We start from the raw sequence: 23,087 nt of genomic DNA, 5'->3' as shown, positions 1-23,087 counted from the left end.
AAGCCCCACGCTGCTCTGCTCAGGGAGGGCTGGGCTGTGGGTGCTGATGCTCTCGGGCGGAGGGCGCTGGTCCTTCCCACCAGGCATCGGGGTAACCTGGGTCTCAGCTCAAGCACACTGACGTCAAGACCCAAATACCAAGGAGAGGCAAGAATGCAGGAATCGAGATCGGGCTAGCAGCCCAGGATCAGGAAAAGTTAAACCAGCGCAGCAGGAGACTTGGAAGAGTAGAGGAAGAGCACCGAGGGTGGAAGGAGTAACACATGTCAGGCAGATGGCCAAGAAAGGGAAACACCTGAAACCCTTAAATATGAGGTCACAAACTGCAAAGAGCCGACTGTTTTTCTGATTAACTCAGGGAACTTCTCAATTAGAAGACTCAAAGCTCATCGTAGTGACCAGCAGTGACAACCTTCACACCTTCCTACCCCATCCAGAGGCCCAGCGTCAGCTCCACTCTCCAGTGAGATGAGACCTTTACTCCCGCGTTCACCCTCCAAGTTCCACTGCCTTCTGTCTTCAGCGACAGCAGTTTCATTCCTTTCTATTCCCTCCCATTTTCATCCTTTCCTACTCTCCCCTGTTTTTTCTCTCACAGCCTACAAACAAGAACAGGGCACGATCCTTCAAGAAGTCAATCCGGACCTAATTAACAGGCAGGCGGCGGTCCAGGCCTGCAGGAGGTCACTCCTCCCTCTGGTAGCCATCTGCCTTTGCTGTCCCACTCAATTCCAGCCATGGGCCTGAACCGTGGCACTGCAGCTACTCTTCCTAACTCTTTACTCCTGTGTCCCTGGATTGTTTTGAGTAGATTCTGATCATCTGTGGACTAACTCTGCTGGGGGTTTCTCCCAGATTTGAATTTCTCTAACCCTAGCTTGGAAACCTAATCCTGATTGCTTCTTCAAACGCTTGGCCTGAATTCTGGGCTCTTCCCAGAATTGGTTGTAATAACCAGCCCTGCCGGACAGCTAAGCAGAGCTTAGCTAAGCCCTACTTCACCTTAGGGGATGGTGACTGTGCGTGTCTAATCTTTTCATTCAGTGGTTATTCCACCATCGTGCAAAACGGGGTGTGAAATAAATGTTATTTTCAGAGGATACTGATCCAAGCCTGAAGTACCAGCCGGCGTCAAAGGACATCCTTCCTGAGCTTTAAAAGACCCTGAGGCAACGATGCCTTTGCCCTCAGCAGTCCCGTGACTCAGTCGCTCAGGCAGAGTTAGACAAAATAGTACAAGACAAACTACTCACAGAAGAGTAAAACCTGCTTACCCAAGCGTGTGCAATTAAAAATGAAGGATTCAAATTTCCCACATCCTAGGTCTAACACAGAACCTCCCTGGCAGCTTGGGGAACTGTGCTCAGGCCAAAGGTCAAGAAACTATCGTAAGTACAACTCTTACATATATTGTGTGTTATCTTGCTGAATCTAATTTATGATATCATAACTGATTTTTTGATTAATTATCTCTTGGAGATAATTATTTCCTGTAACTAAGAACTCATTTTTTCAAACATTTCTTATATGTGGCAAAATAAATTTGGGGAAGGGCTCCCTCAAAACTAAAAATGAGGAATAAACAATAATTTTTAAAAATCAGGTTGATACCACAGTTCACTTTGGTGCAGATACTGCAAGTAAATCTTAGGATAATTTCCAGGATAAGCTTAATGTCTGATAAAGAAATCCTCCTACAGAACAGGATAGAAAGCCCAGAGATAATCCACACACATATGGTCACCTTATCTCTGATGAAAGAGGCAAGAATATACAATGGAGAAAAGACAGCCTCTTCAATAAGTGGTGCTGGGAAAACTGGACAGCTACATGTAAAAGAATGAAATTAGAACACTCCCTAACACCACATACAGAAATAAACTCAAAATGGATTAAAGACCTAAGTGTAAAGGCAGACACTATAAAACTCTTTGAAGAAAACACAGGCAGAACACTCTATGACATAAATCACAGCAAGATACTTTTTGACCCACCTCCTGTTTTATGGAAATAAAAACAAAAATAAACAAATGGGACCTAATGAAACTTAAAAGCTTTTGCACAGCAAAGCAAACCATAAACAACACGAAAAGACAACCCTCAGAATGGAAGAAAATATTTGCAGACGAAGCAACTGACAAAGGATTAATCTCCAAAATCTACAAGCAGCTCATGCAGCTCAATATCAAAAAAACAAACAACCCGATCCAAAAATGGGCAGAAGATCTAAACAGACATTTCTCCAAAGAAGATATACAGATTGCCAACAAACACATGAAAGGATGCCTAACATCACTAATCATTAGAGAAATGCAAATCAAAACCACAATGAGGTATCACCTCACACCGGTCAGAATGGCCACCATCAAAAAATCTACAAACAAGGGACTTCCCTGGTGGCACAGTGGTTAAGAATCCACCTGCCAATGCAGGAGACACACGTTCGAGCCCTGGTCCAGGAAGATCCCACATGCTGCGGAGCAACTGAGCCTGTGCGCCACATCTACTGAGCCTGTGCTCTAGAGCCTGCGAGCCACAACTACTGAGCCTGTGTGCCACAACTACTGAAGCCCACGTGCCTAGAGCCCGTGCTCTGCAACAAGAGAAGCCACTGCAGTGAGAGGCCAGTGCACCGCAATGGAGAGTAGACGCAACTAGAGAAAGCCCACGTGCAGCAACGAAGACCCAACACAACCAAAAATAAATATAAAATAATAAATTTATTTTTAAAAAATCTACAAACAATAAATGCTGGAGAGGGTGTGGAGAAAAGGGAACCCTCTTGCACTATTGGTGGGAATGTAAATTGATACAGCCACTATGGAGAACAGTATGGAGGTTCCTTAAAAAACTAAAAATAGAACTACCATACGACCCAGCAATCCCACTACTGGGCATATACCCTGAGAAAACCATAATTCAAAAAGAGTCATGCACCACAATGTTCACTGCAGCACTACTTACAATAGCCAGGACATGGAAGCAACCTAAGTGTCCATCGACAGATGAATGGATAAAGAAGATGTGGCACATATATACAATGGAATATTACTCAGCCATATAAAGAAACGAAATTGAGTTATTTGTAGTGAGGTGGATGGAGCCAGAGTCTGTCACACAGAGTGAAGTAAGTCAGAAAGAGAAAAACAAATACCGTGTGCTAAGACATATATGTGGAATCTAAAAAAAAAAAATTAGTTCTGAAGAACCTAGGGGCAGGACAGGAATAAAGACACAGACGTAGAGAATGGATTTGAGGACACGGGGAGGGGGAAGGGTATGCTGGGACAAAGTGAGAGAGTGGCATGGACATATATACACTACCAATTGTAAAACAGATAGCTAGTGGGAAGTAGCTGCATAGCACAGGGAGATCAGCTCGGTGCTGTGTGACCACCTAGAGGGGTGGGATAGGGAGGGTGGGAGGGAGATGCAAGAGGGAGGGGATATGGGGATATGTGTATACGTATAGCTGATTCACTTGGTTATACAGCAGAAAGTAACAACATTGTAAAGCAATTATACTCCAATAAAGATGTTAAAAAAAAAGAAATCCTTCTATATTAAGTGCATAAGACACTTAGTATACAGCTACTTCTAGTGGGTTTCTCATTTCACCAACACCAAGGAAAACTTACAGGAGTGTGAACCTCTGTCTCACAGTTCCTTTAAATCTCCCCAGTCCTCATCTCAGAGATAAACCCAGTGTGTGCTCAGGAACAGAGCCATCTACGTGTAAAATGTCAGATCTAACTCCTCAATCGTACAATGCCTCTGTGTATCTTCACTCGTCAGTCTGGTCTGTGTGCCTAAGTGAAGAGTGAATAAACTCTCGGTATGATGAAGGGCTAAGTTTTTTCAGTGAGACCAACAATAATACGTTTTAAATTTGTAGTAGATGGCATATACTAGTCATCAAATTGGTATCCAATTTTAATATATATTAATGCACAAACACTCTTCCAGTATTATACGAACTCATGAAATCCAGTCCTTACACACCCCATCAATATGTTGACTGGAATGTCAGATTACCAAGTTCAGTGAGAGTGTGGCCATATCTCAGTTTTTCCTTTTTCATTTTAAATTGCCCTGCCACCACTCCCATGCTAAACTATGATGCTTGCTCAAGAATTCAAGGTGACAAAGATACACAGCATCACCTGTGAGTACAGACGTGACAGTTATCAGTCTGTGGGTCCCATCACCACCTGAGGAGTACTTCTTAAGAGTAGGGGTTTTTAATAGCATTTCCAACAGGGGATCTCAAAATAAGATCAGATTACAAATGGCAGACAACAATTTCCTGTTTTCACTCTTAAATTCTTCCAAAATTTGACTAAGCATTATACAGTTGAAATGTTAGCAAATTAAGAAAAACTTTAACATCCAAACGAAGGAACTTCTTTATTTACCTTTAAAACCTATTAACCATGATTAAAGTCTATCCAGATTACCAAAACAGTTTATGATGCTGATCAACATAGTAAAGCACACATAGCACAGACTGAAAAAAGCAGGACATAATTATTTAAAAAGTAGCTTCCCTGGTATCTGGGAGAAAAGTTTAGGACTTTAGTTATATAGGATAGCTTTCCCTTAAGCCCCAGCCAAGTAAAAGTGAGCGTCATGCACAGACAGTACATAAGGGCAATTCAACACTCATGCAGAAAAGTCTAAATAAAATGACTTTCTTTCCACTCACACTACAGTTCACAACATAAAAAGAGAGAAATTATTTTACATTCCAAGAAAAACAACATTTTATTTCAACAGGTTAATCCAAAGCAGAGGTCTTAGCCTGGGCATCTTTAGAGGTCTGTGGTTATACGCAAAATTTTGTATATGTATCCATCTTCCCAAGAAAAAAGTCTACAGTTGTCACCACATTGTAAAAGAAATACGACCAAAAACAGGTTAGGAGCCCATAGAGAGAATCCTAAGGTTTCTCCCCACCATTAATTTTTCATTAGTTTTATATAACCCAGCAAAGAGAAATGCTCAACAGTGAAGGAGGCTAAAACAGAGTAACATTTTGCTCACAATAAACTTCAACACAGGCAGCATTTTATATTAATGTGACACAAATCCACTCCCAAAAGTCAAGTAGGAAACAGGTCACTCCTCTCATCAAGCCATTTTGATAAACTCTCAAAATAGGGAGGGGACTAACAGGAAGAGGATTAGCTTAGACTGTCGGCAAACCCATTCTCAGTTCTTGCAAACTGGGAAAGTATCTGTTCCCATAAAAATTTTAAGTTCGATGAGAGTGTGGCCATATCTCATTTTTTCCTTTTAAACTGCCCCCCTCCCCCCATCGCTGACTTTCCTGAAATATCTTACACAGAGCAAATATTCGTTAAACATATGAACAAACACATGAACAAGTTACAATGACGTGGGCCCCCTAGGAGTCAGACGGAAACCATGAGTTCCCCACAGGTACCAACATAAGCCTGCCAGGTACAGTCTAGCGGCCAATCTCCACTTCTGGCCATTCTTGATGTTTTTGTTTGAAATGAACATATTAAGTGGCACGACACTCACAGTAATGACAGACGGGGACAGCAGCATCACAGAGTATGCGTTTCAGTACAACCTTGGAGCCAGGGCACAGGGCGGTACTGAGTGGAGGTGCAAAAAACAGAGAGAAGCCGAGCCGGTCAGGACCGAGTAAGGTTGAGGTTAGTGGCAACAGCATGTGCGTGGTTTCCGGGAAACCGTCAGCGAGCCTGCTGTTAGCCCTAGCCCCGCACCCTGCCCAACCCAGTGCGCCGCGTCTCCGTGCAGCTCTGGCGCGGCGCGGCACTGCCCGGCCCCCAGGGTGCGGCCGCCCCACCGGAACTCACCTTGGCAGCCAGCGGGAGGGCCTGAAGTTTAAAACATGTTAAAGGATCATGCCGAAAGTGCAGGGAACATGCACACCTCAGGACTCATGTCTCCCGAGAGGCAGGAAACATGCCACCGATAAGACAACCTCTATACAAAACACCCTCAAAAGGATTCGGAGAAACCATTTCAGGAACACCCATATTTACCATACCAGTAAGAAAAGAGCAGTAGTGGTGTTACTGCACCAAAAAATTGCACCGAGTGGACTAAAGTACCAAAAGTAATCATGGGCATCACCTACTTTAACCGCCATTATTTGCCCACTTGGTTTGTGGACCATTTTGTTGACAGAACCATAAGCTCCTCGTCCAATTTCTCCAAGGTCTTTCAAGTCCTCTGCAGTGAAATCCCAGTGTTGCTCAGGGGAGATCTTCAGTTTTCCTGACGATTCAATGCTGTGTGTTCTCAGTCTCTCTCTGTTAAAATATTGGGAAGCAATTTTTCCACATTTTAAATAGGTTTTGACTTTTTTCTTTTAGCTAGCACTGATTAATGCGTGGGAAAATTTGTTTTCTCATCAGTTACTAGAACAGTCTGCGCTCTGGGTTTCCGGGGATTTTTTTTGTTGTTGTTCATTTGTGTCATCTTGGTTTTTTACACACTGAGTTAATTAAGAAAGGCCTAAATTCAGGGAGTCAATAAACTTAGCTTTTACGGGATTCATAAAACCAAATTTCCATTTACTGAAGAAACTAATACTGCAGACCAGTTTCATTTCCAAATACGAGATCTTCTCCAAACTTTGCAAAACTGCATTATAAAATGCAGAATCGCAGGTGCTACAAACCTCATTTCCAAAAAGTTCTTATCCTACCTTACCCAACATTAATTATTCCAGGTCCTCAATCCTTAATACAGCTGTTCACAAACTTTGCTGCTCATCGGAATCACCTGGGGAGATTTATTAAATCCCAATGCCCAGGTATCATCATATAGCTATTATATCAGAATATGTGGGGATAGGGGTCAAAAAACAGTATATTTAGAGATACCCAGATGATTTCTAGCGAAGTTTGGGAATGAGCACCTTAGGATACTGCCCTATTCATGCTAAAGCCGTGCTGAGGTGGGAGAAGAGTTAAACAACTAGCCAGCTGGCTCTAAGAGGAAAACTACCATGTGCTATTCAAAATTGAGCCTCTCAGCCCTTGATCAACAGATAGAGCAATGGGGTGAAAAAAGAATGATTTATGGACAGAAGCGCTCACTTGTTACAGATTTTCATTAAATAAAAAAATCATCTCCAAAATGCCAGCACGGAGATCAAAGTATTAACTTCTAACCATACTTTGTAAAAAAGCAAATCCAATGAAAAATGTAAAATCAATCTCGTTTGTGTCTGTCTGTCTCTCTCTCACACACATACCAACGTGTAGGGATGAACTGTATCAAGTCAGAGAGTGCAACAGACATAAAGAAAAAGATTCCATTGAATATCATCTACATTTCTTCAATTTCATATTAAATGATCAGAATCTCTTTTAAAATCTGATCTAATGACACAAGCAAGAACATGATTGGTTATTTACTTCTTCTTCCAAAATTCAGGAAATGTTTTCTCAGATTAGTAGAACTGTTTTTTGTAGTTACTTTTAAGGTTCTCATATATTTAGAATTTTAAAATCACTCCCCCAGAATAATCATTTATACTAGTACTGATAATAATGATAACCAAGAGTCAAGGTCAGAGTTAAAAAGTTACTACGCTTTGTCTAAATAACAACTTAGTGAACCAGCATTCCAAATGCCAGCTTCTCAAATCATAACTTTAGTAAGTCTTGAGACCAGCTTTCATTCATAACAAGTTCTTTTCAGTTTACAAAATACTTTCACCAATATTATATATACCCTAGCATGTAGAGTCAAAGGAAGCCCAGAAAGCAGTGGCATAAGTGACCATTCAGGTATGGAGGTGAAGCTTGAACTGGCTAAGATGGAAATCAAATCTAGGCAAGCAGATGAAGCCCAGTAACTAATTTTCTCAGTAATCTTTTTCATGAAGTAGACAGATTAAGCCAGGAAATATTCTAACATAAAGAAGTTCCATGAATAATGACTATTGTTCTACGATCATTGGCAAGAAAACACCATCTTTATGGCTCAATTTAATCACTGGTGAAATATACAGCACTAGCCTACTGCTGACGGTAGTGGCAGCCAGGCTCTAAGGTGCTGCCCATGACCTCCACTTTCCTGGCACCTACATCTTTGCATAAGCTCCTCTGTTTGAATATGGATGGGGCCTGCGACTTGCTTCTAGCCAATAGAATATGGCAAAGACTATCACTCATGATTACACTGTATCATATAACGTCTGTTGCTAGCATTCCTGAGAAATGAAATGAATATTTCATTACTGCATAAAGTCAGAGAAAAATGAGTTATAATATTGTCTATCACACTGAAGATCAAATTTTAGAATTATGAAATATCTCTGCTAATAGTTTAGCTTACTGTAGGACTGCTGTATGGTTTCTGGATAAGATTCTTTTTTCTTTTTGAAAGTGAACAGATTGACAGATAAGGAATGTGAGTTATCTTCTTAGGCTAATGAAAATGTTCAAAAATTGAGTAAGGTGACAGACGTACAACCCTGAATATACTAAAAGCAGTAGGGTTATACAGTTTAAATGGGTGAGCAGTATGGTGTATGAATGATATCTCAATACAGCTGCAAAAGAAAAAGATGAACAGGAGAATGTGATTACTACCCAGAGTTCCATTTTCCCACTTAGACAGGAAAAGAGTTGTGAAAACCACGGAAAAACATGCTACGGTTATGCCATCACCAAGGCATGTTCATAGAGTCTTCATTCGTACTGGACTGGCGATCTTTCCAATGAAACTGAGTCAATTTCACAGCTACTGTTATAAGAGTTAGTCCAACCATGATTGCTTCCAAAGAAGAACTGTACGTAGATAAAGCACTGTAGTAACCAGATCTGGAAGCCTGACTTGAACCTTTACCATGAAACTCTAGCAGTCAATCACTGAGGCAACTGTACCAAGCGGCCAAAACCCTAGTTACAGTTCTTTAACTTTAAGCAAATCTATCAAACAAGATTTAAGTGTTACTTCTATTAGACAGTATCAGAAACTCCCAGTCATTTCATTATTAATTTCTTACCTGGAAATTACTTTGACTCAACTCCACAAACCTGTAAGTCATCCTCAACGCCTCTGCCTACCAGTAAACAAGTTATTTACTCTTATATTCCTTCTAAAATAGGGTAAGTGCTCTACATGGGCAATACTTAACCAGGACACCCCTCCAATGTTTTTGCTGGGTCCACTCAAGAAACAAGTAAAGGACTGAGGTTCCAAATCTCAAATTAACCCAAGTCTCAGAAAGGAATACAATCCCAGCCCCCTATCTAGCCCTCTACATAGGAAAGTCCAGTAGAAAAAAGTCCATAGAAAACTTAGTAATATTCTCCTCTGGATTTAGAGGTCTTTAATATGAAAACAAGTTTTAGTAGTCTTTGTTATATTAGGACTTGTAATTAGATTATCAAATGATACACATTCCAGGTAAAAACTCAGCTACACACTTATATTTTTTTAATGCCTTACAGATCACAAATCTGAATTAAACGCATAATGTATCTCTTGAATACAGTATTTCAAACAGTATATATTTTTGGATAGATATTAACAGCACCAGGGAAGCTGTTTAGATATACACTGATGTTACCATTAATATATTTTCTCCTATATAAAGCTAGTAGAATTTTAGTGGTAATAATAGACTCTGGTGAAATCTACAGACACCAACACAAAGGATTAAAACGTAAAAAAAAAAAAATTAATCAACCTTATCAATTTTAATCAAATTTGGAAAATCAATTCATGGACGTACCATCTCTTACCAACAGATATTCAACAGCTACTATAAACAGGTTGGGTATATGTCCCATGTGGTCAGTATCTTCATGTTCCTTTTCAAACGACAATATTCCCTGGCTTTATAAGAAGATGCCATATGAATGACTGGAAAATATCAAAGATTTTAGGGCTTACCTCTCCCAATTGTTGAAGGGAACACTTATTCCTCCCACGCCTCACTGTTCCATGCAGAGGGATCTGGTCTCTCACCTGAGGCCTTACTGACTGATCAGTGAATACAGAGAAGAAACTGAACACACTCCATTCAATTCCTCTCTTTCAGAGCTAACCCTACAGGGAGGGTACACATGCTCTGGCAATGTCTCTCTCATGCCTTATATCGGGCTGCCGCTCACAGGGTGGGTAAGTCTACGTATTCAAGGGCAGGGGGAGTTAGCACCATAAGTTTGTTTTCTATGTCTGTGAGTCTATTTCCATTTTGTATATAGATTCATTTGTATTATTATTATTATTTATTTATTTATTTATTTATTTAATTTATTTATTTTTGCTGTGTTGGGTCTTCGTTTCTGTGCGAGGGCTTTCTCTAGTTGCGGCAAGCAGGAGCCACTCTTCATCGCGGTGCGCGGGCCTCTCACTATCGCGGCCTCTCTTGTTGCAGAGCACAGGCTCCAGATGCGCAGGCTCAGCAGTTGTGGCTCACGGGCCTAGTTGCTCCGCGGCATGTGGGATCTTCCCAGACCAGGGCTCGAACCCGTGTCCCCTGCATTGGCAGGCAGATTCTCAACCACTGCGCCACCAGGGAAGCCCCTGTATTATTTTTTAGATTCCACATATATGATATACAGTATTTGTCTTTCTCTGACTTACTTCACTAGGTATAATATTCTCTAGATCCATCCATGTTGCTGCAAATAGCAATAGTTCATTCTCTGTCATGGCTGAGTAATATTCCGTATATATATATCATCTTCTTAAACCAGCTGTCTGTTGATGGGCACATGGGTTGGTTCCATGTCTTGGCTATTGTAAATAGTGCTGCTATGAACCTTGGGGTGCATGTATCTTTTCAAATTAGAGGGGTTTTTTTCCAGATATATACCCAGGAGTGGGACTGCTGGATCATATGGTAGCTTTATTTTCAGTTTTTTTTTTTTTTTTTTTTTTTTGCGGTATGCGGGCCTCTCACTGTTGTGGCCTCTCCCGTTGCGGAGCACAGGCTCCGGACGCGCAGGCTCAGCGGCCATGGCTCACGGGCCCAGCCGCTCCGCGGCATATGGGATCCTCCCGGACCGGGGCACGAACCCGTATCCCCTGCATCGGCAGGCGGACTCTCAACCACTGCGCCACCAGGGAGGCCCTATTTTCAGTTTTTTAAGGACCCTCCATACTGTTCTCCACAGCGGCTGCACCAATTTACATTCCCACCAATAGTCCTATAGGAAGTTTCCTTTTTCTCCACATCCTCTCCAGCATTTATTATTTGTAGACTTTTTGATGATGGCCATTCTGACAGCTGTGAGGTGGTATCTCATTGTGGCTTTGATTTGTACTTCTCTAATAATTAGTGATAATTGAGCATCTTTTCAAGTGTCTGTTGGCCATCTGCATGTCTCAGTACTTTCTCTCACTGAGCTTCTGGACAGAAATGAGCAACTTGTCCGTTTACTATTTAATACTGAATCATCACTACTGTATTTTAATTACCATCCCTTCATTGGCCCAGACTAATCCATGAATTTCTGAAATCCTTCCTATTCCAAAACAACTAAAGAACTGTGACATAATGTTCCAGAACGTAATCAGACTGGGCCCTGAGAAAAGCTTTATTTCTACCTCATGTGTCTGATAAAGCTGCCTGGGGGTTTGTATGTAGGTGGGTGGGCTTGTTTTTTAAAGAAACAGAACAGCACGACCAAGGTTACCTGGGAGAGCTCTAGCCCCAGCCCACTATCTACTAAACACAGGGTTCTGCTGTGCAAATTCAGCAGCAGGACAAGTTCCTGAACCTCTTTTTCCAAGCAGACTACCCAATCCTAAATCCCTCTCACAGCTAGACAGGTAGAAGAGAAATTTAAAAAGAAAAATCAATCATAATCCAGAGAAAAGCACTATTAACAATTCACTATAGATCCTTTGCATTTTTCTGTACTATGTGGATAGGTCACCGAATGACCTGTTGCACCTACTGCTTTACAGACTTCACTGAGTGCATCGTTGACGTATCAGCCATTACAGGGTCCACATGGTTGCATAACGCTGCCTGGAGAGTTTGCGCTGACTGAGCAGCACCAGCAGGGAGAGCCTGTGCCTGGCCCATTGCACCCTTTCCCTCAGGCCAACCGGAAAGGTGACTGGGGTTAGATCTCTCACTCTTAAGTGGCATTTTGATTTATTACTCTTGGAGTTGGATGTTCTGAGCTATTTGGTAAACAGCGTTTCTTTGGTTAACTACCTGAGATAACATCCCCTTAGCCAGAGCCCTCCTAGACGGGTGTCTGTTTTGCTGTCGCTGTTTCTGCTAAAAAGTTCTTTTTCTATTAACATACCTATCAACCCTTCCTCCTGTATTGCAAATATTTCTCCAGGGTGTTGTTTACCTTCCGATTGTATTTATGCATTTACATACGTAAAAAATGTGGTACTTTGTATGTTTTCAAATCAATTATCCCCATCACATTCTTTTCTTTTGCTGTCATGCAGTACCATTTAAGTTCCACATGCAATATGGATTTCATTCCACCACTGCATTTTCAGTTCCCTAGCAATGTCTTTTTTTCTCATCTATCACCCTTTTCAGTAATTCTGTTGCCTATTTATCCAAATTTGTTCTCTCCTCAGTATTTTCCAATCCTTTTTTTATGAATGCCATGATTTCTTCTACTTTATTACAAATGCTGATTATTCTTGTAAAAAACGACTTTGAATGCTGGAAAATATCATATTCAGAGATGCTCTTTCTCAAAGCATTGAAGATATTATTCCCTAATTCCATAATTCTCCTCCTATGTCACGATGAGTGTCTGTGGCACTTGTGCTTGGGCTATTATGGAGCATCAGGAGACAGACTGATACTCACACCTGAAACAACTGAAAAAAAAAGACAATACACGGGAAGGTCTTGAAGACCCTGGACAGCGGACAACAAAAGGCAGCGAGCGAGCGCTGAGAGGCAGGAAATACACGAGGGGAGCCCTGCAGCCACCCCAGCGTGCGTACTGCCTCGGGAGACTGCACAGACCGCAACACAGGGGGGCAGATCCAGCAGATCCTCACGAGGAGGCGACGGACCTGGGAGTCTGGGGAGACCGAGCTCTCGAGGCAGAGCACTAGGTAAGAGGGAGCCGCACAGAAGGAGGACCCCACAGACGTGCAGGGGCCCCCCTTGACCAGCACAAGCTTATGAGGAACCTACACAAGGCTGCGGAAAGAACCACCCAAAAGCACTAGAGGGAACGATACCCAGGCTCATGCAACAACTCCCGTTCTTGCCCACAAGAGTGGAAAACTCCACAACTCATGGGGGAATTCAGGAAAGCACGCCGAAGGATCTGGTCTCACCTACCGAAGCTGAAGAAAAAGACCCGAAAGGATCAAACTGTTTCCGAGGAACTTAACCAAAGGACAGAGCTCAAAAATATTTATAAGATACAAAAACAGCCAGCACCCAATGTCTGGCATGCAATCTAAAATCATCAAGATGCAAAGAAGCAAGATACTATGACCCATCATAAGGAGAAAAAGCAACCAATTCAAAGTGACCCAGAAATGACAGAGATGCTAGAATAAGTAGACAAGGACAATGAAACAGTGTTTATTACTGTATTCCATATGTTCAAGAAACTAAAGAATGGAGAGAAGAACCAAATCAAACGTGTGGATATAAAAGCTACAAGGGGGCAGGAGGAAGCTCTCTGGGGGATGATGAATGTGTTCATGATGTTGCCTGTGGTGGTGGTCTCACAGGTGCACACACACCTCAAAACTCAGCAAATGTGCACCTTAAATAGGTAGTTTATTACATGTCAATTATACCTCAAAACTGTCAAGAGAGAGAGACTGAGTTTCCTTGGGCCCCACTCTGTGTGAAAGGGATCTGCCTGTCCCACGTCTACAGCTGAAAGCACGTGTACAGTGTGAGGCATCCAGGGCTCAGTGCATTCAATCAAAGCACTCACTGCTCCAAAGGCAAATGCTCCTCCCCGCAACCTCCTTGTTCTCTAATGCTGTGCTCTCAGCTGACGGCAGCAAATATAAAAATACAACTCTCAGTCTACTTTGCTGCTACAACCCTTCTCTGCGTCCACCTACAACACTTCTCAGAACGACCACACTATCCAGTGGAATGTGTCTGCATCCACCTCTCCTCCTCCTCCCGTCCCTCTCCAGGTATTTTCTGTAGTTACCAGTGACGGGGGGAGGGCAGGAAAGAGAATGAAGATGCTCGGTCTTTGAGACTAGAGGCTCAGAAGGGGCCCCCTTACCTCAGGCAGTCTCTGCAGGAATGTTGGAAGAGAAACCCTGGGTACATTTTTTCTTTACCCTGGCTGTTATTGTTATTAGCAATAAGAATAGCGTTTAGCATTAAGTTGTCTTAATTTTCTATGTTTCATATTTTCACCTTTGTTTCTTAAATATTTTAGCAGGCAGCTGCTACTCATACATCATTTTGTACTACAAATATGAAACTGCTTTTATAAAGTCATAACTTTAGTTCCTCAAGCAAATAAGAACCAAGGGTCTGAACCACTATTTTTATTCCTAACCTGTAGCTTATTTTTAGTACTATTACTATGTGAATTATCTTTTAAACACATATCTATGAAACAACTAGATTCTCAAGCTTATTTTTATTATTTTGGGGGGACATTTATCTAAATAAGTCAATGAGAAAAAAAGATTTTATAGAAATAAATTTTATTAACAGACACGTTTTGCTATGTATCTATTTTATATAATATATCTACTTGAAATCTAGTATATTTTTGAACCCCTTATAGTACTTAAATTTTAGCTTTTATGAACTATGATCAACCAGCTTAATTTAATCCCAATCTATGCTTTAAACCTTATCTCATTCTATTTCCATACATAGATTCTAGATGCCAACAGAAAAATTAAAAGTTAAAGTAATTGTAGTAGGGCTTCCCTGGTGGCGCAGTGGTTAAAAATCTGCCTGCCAATGCAGGGGACACGGATTCGAACCCTGGTCAGGGAAGATCCCACATGCCACGGAGCAACTAAGCCTGTGTGCCACAACTACTGAGCCTGCACTCTAGAGCCCACGAGCCACAACTACTGAGCCCGTGAGCCACAACTACTGAAGCCTGCGCGCCTAGAGCCCGTGCTCCGCAACGAGAGAAGCCACCGCAATGAGAAGCCCGCGCACCACAACGAAGAGTAGCCCCCGCTCACCACAGCTAGAGAAAGCCCCCGCTCACCACAGCTAGAGAAAGCCCGCACGCAGCAACAAAGACCCAATGCAGCCAACTAATATATAAATAAATAAATAAATTTATATAAAAAATAAAGTGATTGTAGCTAAATTTGAATCTTTCTCTGAAGCTGTTTAAGCTGAAGCACACAATTCAACATGGGTGGGACTTAGTATACAAAACATCTTGTTAAAGGAAGAAGAAAAGAAAACTTCCATTCCTACCGCTTGCTAACATCTCAGTTTGGTGTTCAAGATACACACAGTCACAGACTAACAGAATTCAATTAGAAAGAATATACGAACTTCATCCAGTCTTGCCCTTCAGGAAACTGTGCCTGAAAATCCTGGCTCAGGCTTCGTGTTCCTCCTCTGTACCCACATATGGTGAAATCAAGAAACACCCAGCCCACGGCAAATTCCTGATCTACAGCCCAGTAACGTTTTTTTGTTTTTTTTTAAGTATAGTATGCTAGTTTGGTACTGCTTATTCTTGGTGAACCCTAATTTGGATCCACTTCTAACCATCTTTGCTTAATTCTGCTGGTGATTATCTCCATCAAGTCTATACCAGGGGCTTCATTTTCAGGTGCACAGCTGAGGACGCAGGCACTAGGCTGGGGTCCCTGAGATCACAGAGTGAGGAGGATTTTCTCTGCAGCTCCAGCACCCACCCTGGAATCCCCTGGCTACCACGTGATTCGTCAGCATGGGCATGTTATCACTGCTTAAACATTTCCAAATATACCCAAATATGCTAGATGAAACTTCCGAGGGATGCAAGGATAGAGATCTACTGTCATTACTATGGCTTATAAATGTGCTCAGAAGGTAGAGGAAACATCACAGACCTCGCCTGCCTAGGCCAACAGTCCATATGCTCGTATAAGGATACAAAGGCTCTCTAACCAGAGTCAAGTCTCAAACTTACAGCTCTGTTCACTCTACTCATGTATGGAATCTACTTATTTTAAATCATATATGTATTTCCCATTGTCATAATCTAGTCATGAGTCTTATCTCTCAAAATTCTGATTCTCATTTTGGTTCCAACTACCTTTCATTAGATTTCCAGATTCACTTTGTTGTTTTTTAGGGGGTGGGAGTTGAGGAGAGACTGATGGAGACATGTAACGTTAGACAATGCTCATGGTTTCCTGTGAATATTTTAGTACCTTTTCTCCTGCGAATATTCCAGTACTACCTCTACCCAGCTGCTTCTGTTTGCATCACAGAGGCTGTCTGCTATGATTTTTAACTATGCCTGTATTGTCCGGTCCTTGAAAAGTAAATTTAACACCCTCTGCAGCAGGTCAACAAGTCTACTTCAGAGGATATGTCTCACAGGTTTCCAAAGGAAACCTTAACACAGAATGTAGTCTAAGAAGCCAAAACCCAGTTCTTTAACACCACATGCAGTGGGCTGAACTGTAGCCCCAACAAAAGGTATGTCCACCTGGAACCTCAGAAGGTGACCTTATCTTTACAGATGTAATTAAGAAAATGGTCTCGAGAAAACACCATCCTGGATTAGGGTGGACCCTAAATATAATGATGAGTGTCCTTAAAAGAGACAGAAAAGGAAACAGAGACACACAGAGACAGGGAAGTAAGGACAGGCAGCAACTGGAGTTATACTATCAAAACCCAAGGGACACCAGGAGCTACCCGAGCTAGGAATAGGACGGAAGGATCCTCCTCTAAAGTCTTCCAAAGAAGCACAGCCCTGCCAACACCCTGACTTCAAAATTTCTGGCCTCCTGAACCCCAGAGAATAAATTTCTGTTGCTTTAAGCCACCAAGTCTGTGGGAATTTGTTACAGCAGCCCTAGGAATCCAATACACCATCTAAATCACAAGTCACCAAACTTTTCTGTAAAGGGACAGACAATAAATATTTCAGGCTTTGCCATCTACACAAGTCTCTGTGGCAACTGTGTAACCAAATGGGTGTCGCTACATTCCAATAAAACTTTATTTTCAAAAACTAGCAGCAGGCCACATTTGTATTCATCTCTAGATGAATACTCATGAGCTGTAGTTTGCTGTCTACATAACCTACATGACATCTACTCAGCTAGATATCACCTATCATTTAAATGACCTAAATCCTATCTATTTTTCATATCATTTCTCTTTCAAATTTACAATCATGCTCTGGAGGATAAGAAATTCCATTTATCTACCCAAGTCCTATAGTTTTATTTCCAGAATTTAATCTCGAGATACATTTCAGGCTTTTTCTTAAAAATCCTCCACAAATCCACAGGGAGTAGGACTGAGGGTCTAACGGCCCTTCCCTTACTCTCCCTGCGTGCAGGGGAGGACCCGAGGCGGCAGCACACCTCCCCACGCCCAGAGCAGCCCGCACAGCTGCGCATCGCCCTTCAGCAGGTGGCAGCTCATTACCTTACCAGCATTCTCCTTCCCGTACAGGAGAACGTGATTCCCTGAGCTTGCCAACGCCTGCTAATTTTCCTTTGATAAATAAATATCTTCTTGTGTCTAGAACCACCATCTATCTGTAAGACCCCTTTATTATCTAATCAGTTTGAAGTGTGTTTTCTCCTCTTATTTCATTATCACATTCTTCTACCTCATTGATCTTTATCTTGATTTCCTCCCAACGCTATCAAACACATCTTTCTTCCCAAATTATTTTTCCTCCTTTTTCCCAAAGCTTCTCTGATTTTAGCAAGCCAGCATATATACTAAAACGCCTCAAGCTGTTTTACCCTCTCCTCATAACTCGTAATCCTCCTTAGACAGGAAAATAAACATAACACATACCCTGCACAGCACTGCAACTGTTCTTCTGGGTCCATACTGTTAGGATCTCTAGATGAATAGTGCTTTATGCATCCTTCTGCAATGCAGCTCTGTCAATTCCGGAAATTTCCACAGTAAACGCAATCTGTCAGTTGCCATGGAAACTGCCTGCTTCCTGGCACTACTAACAAAATGAGTATCTTTGCTAAGATCTAAGATGAGGCAAGAGGAAAAACTGAAAAAAGAAAGATTTCTACAAGAATTGCTCAAAGACTCCAGAGATCAACATTCAACTTTTGATATCCATATTCAGTGAACAGAAGGTATTAATTGTACAAATCTGCAGTATGCTGCAGTAGTATTGACTTATGAAGTAGAAAGCACTTTTTCTTTAATCAACCAGGAAGACAGTAATAGAACACACAAACATTCACGTTTACATCTTGCTGCATATTCCCTTTGAGCTGATGTTTCTCACCTATGCTCAAAGCATACCACTGAAATGGTTTTTCTGGCTGTGCTCCTTATAGAAAAGGTTAGGAAAGCAGACCTAAACCAACAGGTTACAAGTTTTCATAAGATCCTTTCCCTATTTGGGCTCCAATCTCCACTGGTGGCTAAAACCCCATCCCCCCAAGTATTACAAGAAATCAGAGTAGTTTAAAAGGGCATCTCAGGAGTCATCACTAGCAAAGCAGCCTTACCAGTACTCTCAGAACATTAGACCTAGCTGACCACCCCCCACCCCCGCCCTCGGAAATGATGCTCGGTTCCCATGACATCACCCTCTATGGATTTGCTTCCTACCTCTCAAACGTCTCTCCTATCTCAGCCTGTTGCTCCTCTTGTATCCAGTTTCTGAACGTCAGATTTCCTCGGGGTTCAGCCCTGGACCCAACAGTCTCATCAAGATACACTCTCTTCCTAGACAATGTTATCATCTATATGCTGACAACTCTCAACTTTTTATCTCCCATCTGTACCCTTTTCTCTGCACACCAGACTCTTATTTTCGACACCAGAGTATGTGTCATGTTTATTTCCTTGATATCTCTGATAGGGTATTTCACAGGCATCTCACACTTAGCACATCTAAAGCTTAACTCTTGCTCTTCTGTGCTCCCTTGTCCACTGAAGCTCCAGACACATCCAGTGGCCCCCCATCAGTAATGGCAACTGAACCCATCATTCAAGCCAGAATTCTGGAAGTCACTATGAATGCCTTCCCCTCTTCACAACCCACATTCAAATTATTACCAATTTCCGTGAATGGTGCCTCCAAAAATCTCCGGAATCTGTCCATTTCCCTCTGCCTCCAACGTCAACTCAATGTCATCACCACCCATATATTTCAGCTACACTACTACAGCCTTGCTGGGTCTCCCTAATTCTATTCTTGCCTCTCTCCAGTGCGTACCCCAAACAGCAGCCAGAATCATCACTTCAGAACGTAAATCAGATCATGTCACTCACCTGCCTATAACGTGCCACAGCTTCCCACTACACTTTGTACATCACCCCAACTCTGCCTACAAGACCCTGTATCATCTGGCCCATGACTACCTCTCCACCCTTACTTTAAATCCACTTCTCCTTCTCATTCAATTATTCTCCACTCAAACTGGCATTCTTTCAGTTCCATAAAAAGCTGAACCTTTCCCACCTTGATATTTTGAAACTTCAAATACATGCTCTTCCCTCCGCCTGGAACACTCTTATCAGCCCCTTCCCCAAACCTAGTAAAAAGCTACACAGGTTTAGAAGCCTTCCATGGCTATCTCTTCACCATCTCCACTCCAAATTAGGCCCCTCTTTCATTCTTTCATGGCATCGGGTTATAGTCCTTCAATAGCAGGTATACTATTTATAATTTCATTCATTCATTCATTCGCTGAATGTCTGTGTCTACCTCTAAACCTTAAGCTTCATGAAGCAGCACTCACATCTCTTTTTCTCAACATGAAATACCCAGTGGCCACCACAGTACCTAGTAGATGGCAGACATTCAATAAACAGTTGCTGAACATATGACAGAACACCTATTGGGTTGCTTTGGTTTCTGACAGCTGTCAGTCGCTCACAAAACTGTGACGCACTCCCTGGGCTCTATGAGATATCCCTATATCCCTTCCCTACATTCCCCTTTTTTGCACCCATTGAAACCCCAAGCTAAGGAGGAACACATCTCTTGTATCTGACTTCTGCAGCTCCTCCATCAGGAGAGGCAATGGCAACCATCCGGGTGTACCTGCAATGCTGTGTGTGTCAGTGGTCCTCAACCAGGGGCAACTCTGCACCCCAAGGGTCTGGAGACATTTTTGGTTCTTACAGCTGAGGGAGGGGGGGCGGCACCACAGCATCTAGCGAGTAGGGTCCAGAGGTGCTGCTAAACACCCTACAACACACAGAACAGCCTTTACAGCAAAGAGTTGTCCAGCCTAAAATGCCAATGGCGCCAGGGCTGAGAAGACACAGCTGCGCCTTCCAAGTCTCCTAACATAGGAGAAAGGCCAAAAACTGTCAATCTATAATCATTAAACATTTTTTAATTTAAAAAAAATGCAATATTTCACTAACACAAAGTTATTCTTAAAACACTGTTTTTAATTTAAAAATGAAAATAATCTAAATTGGCTATAACATGCAATGAAAGGTACACAACTGACTGAAAAATAGGGTATGTGCTAATTTAGAAATATCTGCAAGATGTACTATGTGAAAAAAAAAGCTACAAAGCAGTGTATAATAAAACTACTTTTTGTATAAATATTTTCATGGTTTTATATAAATTATCACATATCTGGATATATGAACAAGTTTTTCTGAAAGGACATATTATACTTTATAATAAAGTTGTATCTTCAGAGAGCAATATTAAGGACATGGAGCTTTTCATTTTATAACTTTCTATACCAACTGAATTCTCTTACTAGAAGCATATACTACTCATTTTTTAAAGGGTAACATCAATTATCTGGACAGTAAAATTATGGGCCATTTTGGTTTTCTTCTTTATACTTTTCTATACTTAAAAACAGAAAGAGAGGGAGGGAGGGAAGCAGGGAGGGAGGGAAGCAAACACCACCGGTAAATGTGCTTTTAAAAGCATAGTAAAGATAACATGTCCCTGCACCTTGTAACTACTTAAGGGTACACCACACCTCATGTGACTCGATGAATGTTCCAGATTAATCCTCAAAAGCTACCTGATAACCTTCTTTAAGTTTTCACTCTAGGTCTCTTTCAAACATCATGACAAGGGAAACCAAATGGGCAGAAACAAAATTTGTCACAGGCACAGGAGCCAAATCCAATAAAAACACAGGGTGCATATACTTATCAGTGACTGAGGAAACACAGAGGTGCTTTGAGAACAAGAACAGAAAGCCACAAGTACTGTTTAGTGAAAGTAAATAATATACTCATAATTTTTTTTTTTTTTTTTTTTTTTTTTTTTGCGATACGCGGACCTCTCACTGTTGTGGCCTCTCCCGTGGTGGAGCACAGGCTCCGGATGTGCAGGCTCAGCAGCCATGGCTCACGGGTCTAGCCGCTCTGCGGCATGTGGGATCTTCCCAGACCGGGGCACGAACCCGTGTCCCCTGCCTCGGCAGGCAGACTCGCAACCACTGCACCACCAGGGAAGCCCTATACTCATAATTTTTATCATTATAGTTCTGGCCTTTTCGTAATTGAAGTATCATTTTCATATAGTGAAATGCACAAACCATTAAGTACTGAGTTTGATGAGTTAACAAACACGTACACCCTTATATCTCACAACCCTAACAAGATATAGGATATTACATCACCCTGGAAAGTTCTCTTCAGCCATGCTTTTCAGTCCCCTCCAGAGACACATGCTGTCTCATTTCAGCCACCATAAATTAGTTTTGCCTCCTTCAGAATTTCATAGAGACAATCAGATGGTGTGTTTTCTTGTGTCTGGTCTCTTCTGCTCAGCATTTTCGGTGATTCATCAATGTGACTGTGGGCATCAGTACTTTGTTCTTTTTTACTGTTGAGAATTTCATTGAATTATATACCACAATTTGTTTATCCATTCTTCCATTATTAGACATCTGGGTTGTCTCTAGTTTGAGGGCAATTACGAATAAAGTTTTTAATGAACATTTGTATGCAAGTCTTTCTGAGGACATTTTCATCCTGGGTAAATAATGAGTAGAATTCCTGAGTCATGAGGTAGATGTATGTTTAACTTTATAAGAAACTATCAAAGAGTTTTCTAAAGTGATTGTACCACTTTCTACTTCCCCAACAATATGTGAGAATTCCAATTACACCCTATACTTGCCAATATACTGCATGGTCTTTTAAATTTTATGCATTCTGACAGTATGTATGGTATTTCCTTGTGGTTTTAATTTGCATTTCCCTAATCAATGATGTTGTTAAGCACGTTTTTCATGTACTTATTATCCATTCCTATACACGCTGGGGAAATGTCTGTTAAGTCTTTAACCCACATTTTTCTTTGTTTTGTGTTGTACTTCATTATATTTACTAAAGTTCTTTGTCAGATATATTAACTGAGACTATTTTCTCCCAGTATGTAGCTTGCCTATTTATTTTCTTAAGAAGCTTTTGATGAGCAGAAATTTTAAATTTTGGTAAAATCCAATTTATCATTTTTTAGTAGTTATTTCTTTCTTTGTCCTGTCAAAAAAATCTTTCCTTATGCCAGATCACAATCTGATTTGGATATTTTCTTTTATAAGCTTTATAGAATTTTTCCTCATAGATCTATGATCCATGTCAAACTACTTTTTGCGTATGGCATAAAGTAGGAATCAAGATTTACTCTGTTCCATTCCTTCTTCCAGTTGTTCCATCACCATGGAAATTCTCTCCTTTTCCCCACTGAACTGTATAGGCAGCTGATCAAAAATAAGTGGATTTTATCCATTCCTCTGTTGATGGACATTTAGGTTGCTTCCTGGCTATTGTAAATAGAAGATGCAGTACATATACACAATGGAATATTACTCAGCCATAAAAAAGAACAAAATAATGTCATTTGCAGCAACATGGATGGACCTAGAGATTGTCATACTGAGTGAAGTAAGTCAGACACAGAAAGACAAATATCGCATGATACTGATTACCTAAAAAAAGGGGTACAAAT

The 23,087-nt window shown here is 41.4% G+C and overlaps 1 protein-coding gene across 4 annotated transcripts in view; it reads right to left on the bottom strand.

Annotated features, from left to right (window-relative positions):
• Positions 1 to 23,087, bottom strand: part of MAP2K4 (mitogen-activated protein kinase kinase 4) — a 107,048-nt gene that overhangs the window by 41,118 nt on the left and 42,843 nt on the right. For all 4 annotated transcript variants that reach the window (XR_014014028.1, XM_081219866.1, XM_081219867.1 and 1 more), the window contains one exon: positions 6,134 to 6,308. Coding sequence is in view for 3 of the 4 variants with exons in the window: in XM_081219866.1 (XP_081075992.1) it covers positions 6,134 to 6,308 (175 nt within the window). In the remaining variant the exon portion in view is untranslated. The remainder of the gene's footprint in view (positions 1 to 6,133; positions 6,309 to 23,087) is intronic.

This window comes from Mesoplodon bidens (assembly GCF_964165515.1).
Source record: "Mesoplodon bidens genome assembly, chromosome: 19".
Taxonomy (NCBI): Eukaryota; Metazoa; Chordata; class Mammalia; order Artiodactyla; family Ziphiidae; genus Mesoplodon; species Mesoplodon bidens.
The sequence above is the reverse complement of the archived record's forward strand: the minus strand, read 5'-3'. Positions and strand labels throughout refer to the sequence as shown.